We start from the raw sequence: 11,403 nt of genomic DNA, 5'->3' as shown, positions 1-11,403 counted from the left end.
GTAAAAATGTATAATTTCCATTATATTTATTATTATAAAATGATAAAGTTAATTTTGAGATGTTTGAAAATTTAATATGTCTAATTTCTTGATTAATGAAAATTTATATCATTTCAAAATTAATTTTATTTCATGATAAAGAATAAATTAAAATTCTATATACATAATATATACATATATTTGCAGGGACACTATATATTTACATGTTACAGTGACACCTGGTGACACGTGTTTAATCTAACTTGATCTGACTGCTATGAACAGCTGTGAATTCGTAACCTAAACCTTCAGTCTCCTGCAGTGTCTTCACGCGCTTTCTCGTTCTTCTCTTATAATTACGACGGCAACCCCACGGGGTCGGGAGGGTAACAAAGAATGAAGAACGTGAAGAGTATAAGGAAAATAGCGTTTAATCTAACTGCTCTAACTAGCGTGGGTCTGGGAGGCTGGTGTTTGGGCAAGTACTCCGAACAGAGGCGATACTCGAGAGACAATGAAACGAGTTTGTTGTCAGCAACGCGAATCCGGAACATGCCGGGTTTGCCTTTATTCGGAACGGTTTCGGCGGCCACCCCCTTGACACCTGCGGAAAGCAACTATGATATGGGCTCCAAAATGTCCTCGACCGCCACGAGAGTGTCGCAGGTGAGTAAGCCTCACAATCGAGGCTCGGCTCAAGGATTAGCAATAAGTAATGACCAAGTAACTCTTCAGATTTATTCATTGTCAGCAACGACAAGTAGGACGTATAATTTCGTAATTTGTAATGTTAATTGATATTTGACAAATCGATTGCATGTAACGATAACGATTAATTTAATAATTTAGAAAATAATTTGGTAGCATCGAAAAAAGGAATTTAAACGTTTAGTAGTTTAATGACGCGTAGAAACTTTGCTGAATTATTTATAGCACCGTTATAAAAATTTCAATATATAGTACCGTACTGGACCTTAGTAAATATTGCGGCAGATTATGAAATTTGGTTTTCCCGGATTGGATCATGTCAGGTCGTACGAGGATTTTGTGCTCTCTTACGACAGGCGAAACAGAGTTGCTCATTGGGTGTTTGAGCACTTTACCAAGGAGAGATTGCAGAATAACAACGAAGTGGATCGCTCAAAGTGCGAGTTCAAACCTGATCAGAGCATACATCCTTTTTTCAGGTAACGAAACATAGAATTTCTACTATATAATTCTCAAATTATTTTTAAAAAAATTTGGAAGAAAAAATTTTGTGGATCAAATTAGACTGTGTTGAGATTTAATTGAGTCTTAATTTTGGCCAACAGATCAGAGAATTCAGACTACAAGGGAAGCGGCTATGATCGCGGTCATTTGGCGGCGGCTGGAAATCACAAAGTGGACCAGAAACACATAGAGCAAACCTTCTTTCTTACCAATATGGCACCACAGGTTGGAAAAGGTTTCAACAGAGATTCCTGGAACAGATTGGAGAAATACGTTCGAAAATTGACTAGTATCTACAAGGACGTTTACGTGTGCACGGGACCATTGTATCTTCCCAAGTGCGTGCATTTGCTTGCTGGCAGTTTCCAATTTTGCTTTGAAAATCTTGTCTATTTTTCGACTATTATTATTATCATTATTATATTTTATACTACTATTTTATTATGTTTCACTTTTCTTACTCGAAACTTAATTTTGTTGTATTATATACGTAACGTAAATTTATACAATAATACATCATTTCTCTCATTGCTTTCTACTTCTATAGAAGGGAAGCGAATGGAAAAAAATATGTGCGTTATGAAGTGATAGGCGCAAATCATGTAGCGGTGCCTACACATTTTTACAAGGTGATCGTCGGCGAAACCAGTGACGGCAAATATGAAATGGAAGCTTTTGTGATGCCAAATACACCGATTGACGATAATGCACCGCTCACTAATTTCCAGGTATTGCTTTCCAAGAAATTATAAAATATTAAAAAGATATTAATTAAAGTATGTAGAATACATTCTGTGTATATAAAAGTTTATATAAATACATATTTAACTCTATTGTAATATAATTAAATTATTAATACAATTGCTTATTAATTAGAAAAAATTAAAGCTAACCACATTAATTGTACGAATGTAAAAATTAAGTTATTCATTAAATTTATTTCATATATATAACGAGAGATAAATTTATGTTATACGACCTTGATGAATTTTCAGGTACCACCAGACAGCATCGAGCGCGCTGCCGGACTTTTATTTTTCGACAAAATTGCGCGAAATAAATTAAGCAAAGTGAACGGCAAGAATATAGGTTAAATTTGACGATTGCTCAATTTACTTCATTATCTTTTCTTAATTGGCCGATAGAAAAGTTTAAGTTAAGTTAATTTTCAGATTGTCATTAAGTTGATTTTCAGATTCAAAAGAATTTTAATTTCTGACATATCATATGTTTAAATCTAGTCGATTTTGTTTTAATTCATTGTACACATAATTTTTAGAAGTTTTATCAATCACAATATTATATATATTACTCAATACATACTATATAATGTTTTAGCTGTTCTTTATTTTATCAATAAAGATAATTGTTGATCGATTTGTTTGTATATATATGCGTTTATTGATTTTGTACATTTAGTCGTCTGCTTGGAGTCGCTATTATACCTACTCATGTGTATCGCAATGTGTATTGCATATCTTTGATTCGTTATCGAATAAAACGAATGTTTATTTTCTCGATTCTTACGCCGAGAATTTAGGTACAGATATTTTTACTGCGAAATAATTATGGATAAGTAATTTTACACGATAGCGTTTTGAAATAAGCAAAAACGAAATAAATATTTATACTATACGTATTCAGACAATTTTTACATGTTTGGCAAAGTAGTAAAATTGATTAAAAAAGATATAATTAATGCAATTTACGTTTTTAGAAAATATAAATATGGAACGTGTATACACACATATATATATATATATATATATATATATATATATATATATATTCAGTATATACATCTGGATTTTTCTTCATTTCTCGGACGCTGGAAACTCAGTCTTGAACACAAATGCTTTATAAGTGAAGAATCAAACGCTTATAAAATCGCAAGATAATTTTTACAGAGTAAAATCTTATAAGATATCGCCTCGTCGCTACTTTGGTCGTGGTAGTATAAGAACGTATCGATTAATACGTTTGTTATTGTTAAATACCTAATAGTCATATAAAATCCTAAATGTAATAAAATTGTTAATAATTTTTTCGGGTTACGAGCTATGTCTATGTACAAAATTAACAGGCGCGGCGATAATGCGAATTTTTCCGTGTGCATTCAGAGTAAATTTTTTCGCATGCTTATATCGGAAACACTCAACAATATCGCCGTTTTTTTACGATAAGTCGGAATATGTGTCGCTGCCTGACGATATTTAAGACTTAACGTATATAATTCCTGCGAAGATAGGCAAATTAAAAGAAAATTTTATTGAAATTGAATTAATAAAAAATTTAATTAAAATTGTACTGAAAAAATAAAAAAAATATGTTAAAATCGAATTAGAATAAATAAAAGTTTAATGAAAGCAAAAAGTAAACCCTAAAAATAAAATAAGATTTTAAAGGTGTTAATACAAAATTTAAAAAATCAAATAGATTGAACAAAAAAAAGTAATTAAAATTAAATTTTGGAGAAAGTTATTACAAATATAAAAAATAATTAATTAGAGGAAAATAAAGTAATTAAGGGTATAAAGATTTAAGAATTATTAAGAGATTGAATTTGTAGAATAAATTTCTATATGTACATTTCTTTTAATTTACCTATTCTTTTGCACGCGTAAGATTATGCATTATTCTCGAGATCTCGCATGTATTTAAGTCGTATTCCTTTTTGAAATACCATCTTTCTTGCTTCCTCTATTTCTTTCGTCCATCGATATTGCATCACGGCTTATAAATAATATCTCTTTAAGTAGAGTATAGATTAGGCACTAAAATGGACGGGTTTGTTTGCTCGGATTTGCCTCCTTCGAGTATTGCTTAACGTCTTAAGGACACTTCTGAGAGCTTTAAGTACACTTTATTATAATCTACGTGATTTATTTTACGTGTTATTTACAGGGTATCCCAGAGAGAGAGAGAGAGAGAGAGAGAGAGAGAGAGAAAGAGATATAGATCATCTTCATTATCATTCGATAAAATCTATTTGTTTGAGCATCATTTGCTTGAATATTTTTTTCTGCCCGTGATTCTTAAAATTTTTAAATTTAGAATCTTTAAATCTTCAGATTCTTAGCTCTCGAATCTCGGAACTCTCTTGTCGAATCTTTAGACATTATTAAATTTCTAAATTCCAGAATTCTTAGATCTTAGAATACCGTCATTGGTCCCTTGAATTTAACTAAAGAAATTACGATTATTTTTAGAAAGCAAATTATTTAAAAAATATATTTGTGCATGCAATGAATATATTCTTTCTCTGAGACACTCTATACACTACTCAGAAAGCTCGGCATAAAACGTTGATTTTATTCCAACGTAATGCCAAGTTTTCAAATCCACTTCGATCGATAATTTTCTTTTATTTGCAAACATGCCGTCGAAAAATGTGTCGTTGCAGAAACATTTATTATTAAATTTATTATCAATCTTGGAATTATTTGTCTACTACACGATTTTTTCACAAGCAACGAATTAGAAGGACTTCACGGGAATTTTCTGATTGATTTCCAAAAGATCAGAAATTTAATCTTACAATAAATTCCTCCTATAATTTATCTATTTTTTTTGTATCGACGAAACAGCGAGGACTAGAAGACGCGATGAGTAAACGTTTGCGTCATCAACGTGGCTGTTCGTTGAACGATTTGCATGTTTTCAGTCGAAAATCTTCGCAATGATCACATTTTCGGAAGACTAGGCTACGCAAATAACTCTCGATATATGGAAAGATTTGCATTTGCAAAATAACCAAATCCGCAGCTAAACAAAGAAACTTGTAATTAAATAGATTAATTATAAATTTCACTTTTTAGAAAGAGATATTACCCTATTTTATTTTTATTATTTGTCTTTCGCATACATTTGCTCTTTTAAAAAGTCTTTCAAAACGTCCACATATCGAAATTCATTCGCATTACCTAATTATGTCCTTCCGGTAATTGCTACTCGATTATATCAATCTCTCCTCCGGTGGAGGCTTCATTACATTATCCATCTCCACTCTTGGATTGCTGAATTCCTGAGCACTCGGACTGTATGTGCCACGTGTTGCACGTTTTTTCCTTGCCATCATGAAGAGCGCTATGAGGGATGCGATGGCAATCAGGAGGAGACAACCCACGATTGGGCCTACGATTACCACTATGTCGAGGGCTTGGCTGCTTAAATAATTATTTTGCGCCTGAAAAACAAAAGTTAAATTTATTACTGATGTACAGTCGTGGATATATCGGTTACGACACTTTTTTAAATAGGTTTTTAGTATATATTTAATACATATTTTATAGGTAACTACAATATTTTGCAAATTCGAACCACGATGTGGTACTGTCTGTAATCCAGTACATTAATCGCATTTGCAAAATATTAGTGCGTTTCGAAACCTATTTTTTATATTTGCATAATTATATATTTTATGTAGAATTAATAATGTTGTAAATATTCTGAGCATTTTTATTAAGTTATCGCTGGCAAATTAATCCATTTCGTGTCCTTGTGTACATGCCTTAAATCTTTTTTCGAATATTTTTTTATCTTACCTCAGTACAATTTCGTCCTGTATAATCAGGAGCGCATCGACATATGTATCCGCCATCGTCGGCGCATTCGCATGTACCACCATTATGGCAGAAATCCTAAATAAAATAAATTAAAATAAGGGCATTAATAGTTAAATAAAAACAAAACGAGAATAATTATTATAACATTTTCTTTTATTTTATAATTTTCATAATTTTCTTCTATATTAAGTTTATTTGATTTTTAATTTATCAAATTTTAGTAATTTCTTTTCCGTGTTACTTATCTGTCGCTCTTTAACGTTATTTTGTCGACAAAAAATTAAAGGACCTTACCTCCTGGCATGGATTCTCCATGCCGCAATTGTAGCCGCAATAACCGTCGTCGCAGATGCACCGATAGATTCCAGGTAGGTTCTCGCATTTACCGTGTCCACACTCAATCTCCAAAATCTGACACTCGTCCACGTCGATGGAACAATCGATTCCAGTGTATCCGGTACCCTGGCAGTCGCACACGAATTTGTTTACCCCGTCAGAGCACTTGCCGTCGTTCTTGCAGGGCACGTTGCCTTCAGAATCCGGTGCGCAGTCATCGATATTGGTCTCGCAATACATGCCGGAGTAGCCGAGAGGGCAGATGCACTTCGGCGTCTTTTTTTATGTAATAATAATAGCGGAACGATTAAACGACATAAAGGAATCTTTGAGAGTATAAAACTAGGATTATTAATTCCGAATGCAAATTTTAGAATTTAAAAATTTAAAGGTCTTCAAGACTTTTAAAATTTAAGTTTAAAATTTTAAGATCCAGAAATTCAAAGATTTTAGAATCCAAAAAATTATAAACTTAATAGACTTTATAATAAATTAAATTATTTTTAATTTTTACAGTTCTTTCCAAAACTTCTAATTAAAAATCTAATAGAAAATCTGATTATGTAATAATGAGACTCAAAGATTTTTAAATTAGAGCTCAGAATGTCAAAATATATATAAAAATGCAGCGAGGAGAACGAGGAGGGATTATATATATACCTGGTTATACAGGAACTCGCATCTGCCTCCGTTTTGACACTTTCTGCGGATACAATAGGGCGTGTCACAGATCGGACCGTCGTAGCCGGGCATACAATTGCAGGTGAAATTGTCACCTGTCTTTGGATTCGGCACGTCCACGCAGGTCGCCCCGTTCTTGCACGGCTCGTTCTCGCAGGTGATCAGCCGGAAACTTTCGCACAATTCGCCGGTAAATTGATCGGGACATTCACACCTGAACAAGCCCGGTAGATTCACGCAAACGCCATCGTGTTGACACGGGCTTAGCGTTACGCACTCGTTGATGTCGCTATCGCATCTGTAACCAGATAGGAAAGGAATCTCGATAAGAAAACGTTATAATCCCTTCTTAATCGCTAGAGAATACAGTTTTACGAAATTTATCTTATTATTGTTCTAATTATATGATATGTGTAAGTGTGTATCACTTTTTGATATGATAAGTTAATAAAGATGACTTAGAAATTTTGTATTTGCCCTACAAAATGTATGATTTCTGTATCAATTGACATTGATGTTAATTAATTTTAAATTTATTATTGATGATATGGTTAATGTATACGTTTTTCTTATCAATTACTATTTTTATTAATTATCGTTAATTAATTTCTTTTTTTACAAGGAGTCAAATTATAATTATAAAAGAATCATTCGTTTCTTAATTAATAAATATTGATGACATTAATATTTTATTTAATAAAACTGTACTGTACGTAATAATAACAAAAAATATTAAATCCTTCATGTATACAAAACCTAAAATAATTTAAAGAAAAGTGAATACTCACAGCCATCCCTGCCATCCGTTCTTGCACACGCAAGTATAATTGGCGATACCGTCAACACAAGTCGCGCCGTTCTGGCATTTATTGTCGACACATTCGTCGATGTTAAATGAACAGTCATCTTCGGCGTAACCTGCAGGACACTCGCACACGTAGCTATTGGCCTTATCAAAGCAATAACCATCGTTCTTGCAATCCGTGTCGAAACACAATTGGCAACCGATGCTGTCGCGATGAGTGTCGTTGTCATTATCCTGCAACTCCAGGTACTCCAACGGAGTAAAGTTCGCGTTCTGATAAACTTCCTCGTAAGTAAAGTAGTGCAGCAACATGCTACCGATACGTACTTCGCCGAGGCAGCCCTTGAACGGTTCTCCTGTGTATAAAAAAGAATAATTTTCTGATTCCAAGAAAAATCACTTAAATAAAAATTGTTTTTCAAAGCGATAGAGAAAAAAAAATCAATTCTATGGAATGATTAAAAGTTGTAGATTGAAAAATAAAGATTGAAATTCGTAAAATTTCGAATTTTGAGAGTCAAAAGTCAAAGATTGTAAGTTTCGGGATTACGCGTTGCCATTAAAAATAATATGTAAAATAAACTGTATTAAAATATCATTTTAATATTTGTATTGTAATGTAATGACTTTTAAAGCTAATTAAAACTTTGTTAAAATTTCATTCACGTACCGGACATCATATTATGTGGAGGCATAGCGGTCGTCAGCCTATGCTCATTATAATCCACACTGTTGCCCTCAATTCCGTTTCTCCTCTCGTGTTTAGATCCAACGGTAAGATAAGTATGCCTGTCGGACAAGGCACTGGAGGGAAGTCCACCGAGGGTAACTGTGCCTGTCACCAGTAGATCGTACCAGAGTTGGAAGCTGAAGTTGGGACTCACGTGAGGTTGCTCTTCAGTAGGATTAGCGTAACCGCACTCCAAGGAATTATTATTCAATCTGATGAGCAGTGAGGTCCAGTTTCCGTCAGGTTGACCCTTATCAAAGGAGACGGTACCCTGGTTCTCTAAATCGAGCCGCCAGGACACAGTGACAGAGTCTTTAAAGACGGACACGGTGAAATGTTGGTCACCCATGTGAGGCGCCATGTGAAGCAGCGTGCCACCGGTGTTGGATCGGTAAGTGATTTCGATGGTGTCGACTGGTAAATCACTGGCCGCATCCGAAGTGCGACCATACGCGTACGTGAAGGCAGTGGAAACACCGTCAAAGGTCGCATTGGCGATGCACTCGTAACCGTCGTCAAGGTTCTGGCAGCGTGATCCCGCCGGACAGTCTTGTAACTGACAGAATTCCATCTCCTGGCATGTTTTGCCCGTGTAACCGCGCGGGCATTGGCACCAAAAGTCATTCCATGTCACGTAACATGTGCCGTTGTGGTTGCACGGGCTGCTTACGCACACGTTATCCGACACCACGCCCTCAAGGACTTTTTCAGGATCGAAGGAGACATTGCCGAATTGAATAAGAGCAGGATTAATGTCTTGTGCCTGGAAAAAAAATTAAGAATTATTTATAAATCTTGAATAAACTTGCTGATATGAAAAAGAATTTTATAATTACCTTTAGCGGGAAAAATTCCACAACCATCGTTTTCGTGCCGTTTGATATCTGCACGTCTTGGATAATGCCCTTGAAATTAATTTGCGGAGTTTGCTGCACCTCCATTTGCCTGCTATCAACTTGACGAATGTATCGTGACGCCTGCGGTAGTCCTCCCAGGTAGAGAACAGTCACGTTCAAGTCTCCCGTGGCACTGATGGTCTTGCGGAAATATTCGGTGCCATTGATCTTCACCTGAACGAGAGTGATGTTTCTCGCTACCTGAATCAAATGGTTGTTTCCATCGTTGAGTTTCACGCCGCTAACAGTGTAAGCTTCCGTGCCATTAAATTGCATCCTGACAAGTAGTTCTCCGCCCTTCAACTGCGCTGCTATGTAAGTCTTCTCTTGGGGCTTTTGATCGATCTGAGAATCCGGTTCCGTGCCCAGATAAAAGATATCACCGTGACTCTCCCGCGTGCGGATGAACATGGAGATATCAACGACCGAGTTAACGGTACGCCTTGCCGCGTCGCTTACTCTTACTGTTACGTAACCATTCGTAATATTCTCGTAGCTGAAGGTGGCGGCTGTCATGTTGTACTGACAGGTGTGACCAAGGTAAGGACGTTCGCATTCGCATTTGAAGTCGCGCCAACGATCGGTACAGTGACCGCCGTTTTTACAAGGATTCGGTGAGCACTGAGCTTCGCGAGGACAGCCGGGTTCTACATCCTCCATGTACACAGTTTTTGATGTGGTGCCAGAGTAGACCTGAGATAAATTTTAGAGACGCGAAATGTTATTGTAGAAATTGTGAAGGCACCGTAATTGAGTTAAAAATTGATAATTTAAAAGCTAAAAGGACACTTCAAATATCCTGAATGATATTATTAATCAAAGTAAAACAAAGTATATCGAGATTAACAACAGATCGACGTACCCATTCGCCATTGATGACAACGTCTTCCATGCAGCCGATAAAATATGTGAACGAAGGCAAGCGAGACAATCTTCTCAGGAAACTCAGAGAGCTAATGATACTCCCGCCCACAAAAGTCGTAGGGAAAGACGTGTGATTCGATGAATTAGAGCCTTCGTTGGGACTGATAGGGTAGATGGTTTGTTCCTCGTTGGCCGAAAGAACGAGATGAGTCGCGTTGATCGCCACGAAGGCCTTCTGCCAATTGGAATCGTTGAGTCCACTACCGACGAAGACTCCATCCCATTTATTCAATATACTAGAAAGTATATTGAGTTTGCCGTTCACCAGCTGGAGAATATAAATGGTCACACCCCTACCGATCGCTAGAAGACCATTCGGTAAGGTAGTTCTAAACCGAAATTGGATATCATAGCCCTCGTCGCGCGTGGTGTTCACCAGAACGTACGAGCTGCCGCTTAGAGACATTGTCGTCACCTGTGAATTTGTCGAATAATAATATTCTTAAGATGTTTGTTCATCAAATTGTTTATACGAGCGAAACACGTTTATTTTATTACGTTTATTTATATTACGCACCTTCTTCCGCCAGAAGCGCTTCGGAAAGAGTTAACGAGAGTGCGATAAAGCGTGATTAAAAGTGAATGATAAATACTTTTTGTTTTCAATGACTAACGATTGTTAATTATTAGAAATTTGCTCAAGTATGATAAGAAAAGGTAAATTTTGTTGTTTAACGAATGCAATTAAGCGATGTATTTTTGTACGTAAAACACCGAGTGCTTTTGATCATTCAAAATTTTATGTTAGTTAAAAAATATTTCAAAAATGTTGTTAAACACTCACATAATCGCACACTTCGCCGTGATAACCATTAGGACAGGTGCAGTTGAACTTGTGGATGGTCTCATCGACTAGATAGGGCCAACAAGTGCCGCCATTCTGGCAGGCATTTCCTTGACAGCCCATCAGCTTCACCGAACAATTTTTACCACCGTACTCCGGTTCGCAGGTGCAAAAATAGTCAGCTTTACCGTCGATACACACTCCATGTTTACAGGGAGTGTATCTCTTACACTCGTCAATTTCGTGTTGGCAGTGATCTCCTTCATAGCCTTCGTCACACTCGCAAGTGTAGCCGCCGATACGATCCATGCAGGTACCTGGACCGCAGGGATTGCTCTCACATTCGTTGATGTTCACCTCACAATTCTTGCCAGTGACACCTTGCACGCAGAGACACTCGTACCTATCGAGATTTCAAGAACTTATAATATTAGATGAAAAATGTAAGAGGTATTCTGAATCAACAAATTTCAAGTCATCTTCTTTATGCA

The 11,403-nt window shown here is 36.0% G+C and overlaps 2 protein-coding genes across 3 annotated transcripts in view; one reads left to right on the top strand and one right to left on the bottom strand.

The window, feature by feature from the left end:
* Positions 1–242: 242 nt before the first annotated feature.
* On the top strand, positions 243–2,513 carry LOC105454094 (endonuclease G, mitochondrial). Its single transcript, XM_011696454.1, has 5 exons — positions 243–645; positions 973–1,166; positions 1,293–1,529; positions 1,739–1,919; positions 2,187–2,513. The coding sequence occupies exons 1-5, from the start codon at positions 376–378 to the stop codon at positions 2,283–2,285; spliced, it is 981 nt and encodes a 326-aa protein (XP_011694756.1). The 5' UTR covers positions 243–375; the 3' UTR covers positions 2,286–2,513.
* A 2,242-nt stretch (positions 2,514–4,755) lies between these two features.
* Positions 4,756–11,403, bottom strand: part of LOC105454093 (protein crumbs) — a 29,988-nt gene continuing 23,340 nt past the window's right edge. For both annotated transcript variants that reach the window (XM_011696452.1, XM_011696453.1), the window contains 9 exons: positions 10,913–11,315; positions 10,067–10,543; positions 9,145–9,897; positions 8,249–9,071; positions 7,562–7,934; positions 6,753–7,071; positions 6,051–6,368; positions 5,736–5,831; positions 4,756–5,377 (listed from right to left, as the gene is read on the bottom strand). In XM_011696452.1, coding sequence (XP_011694754.1) covers positions 5,147–5,377; positions 5,736–5,831; positions 6,051–6,368; positions 6,753–7,071; positions 7,562–7,934; positions 8,249–9,071; positions 9,145–9,897; positions 10,067–10,543; positions 10,913–11,315 — 3,793 coding nt within the window. In that variant the 3' untranslated portion in view covers positions 4,756–5,146. The remainder of the gene's footprint in view (positions 5,378–5,735; positions 5,832–6,050; positions 6,369–6,752; positions 7,072–7,561; positions 7,935–8,248; positions 9,072–9,144; positions 9,898–10,066; positions 10,544–10,912; positions 11,316–11,403) is intronic.

The sequence above is a fragment of the Wasmannia auropunctata genome, unplaced genomic scaffold (genome assembly GCF_000956235.1).
Source record: "Wasmannia auropunctata unplaced genomic scaffold, wasmannia.A_1.0 LD335988.1, whole genome shotgun sequence".
In the NCBI taxonomy this organism is placed as follows: domain Eukaryota; kingdom Metazoa; phylum Arthropoda; class Insecta; order Hymenoptera; family Formicidae; genus Wasmannia; species Wasmannia auropunctata.
This window is presented reverse-complemented; position numbering and strand designations above follow the sequence as displayed.

Bases quoted from the DNA above. Each gene is read 5' to 3' on its own strand.
- LOC105454094 (XM_011696454.1), top strand. From the start codon at position 376: ATGAAGAACGTGAAGAGTATAAGGAAAATAGCGTTTAATCTAACTGCT. The intron at 646-972 runs GTGAGTAAGCCT...ATATTGCGGCAG, and splicing joins CCGCCACGAGAGTGTCGCAG to ATTATGAAATTTGGTTTTCC. The intron at 1,530-1,738 runs GTGCGTGCATTT...CTACTTCTATAG, and splicing joins GGACCATTGTATCTTCCCAA to AAGGGAAGCGAATGGAAAAA.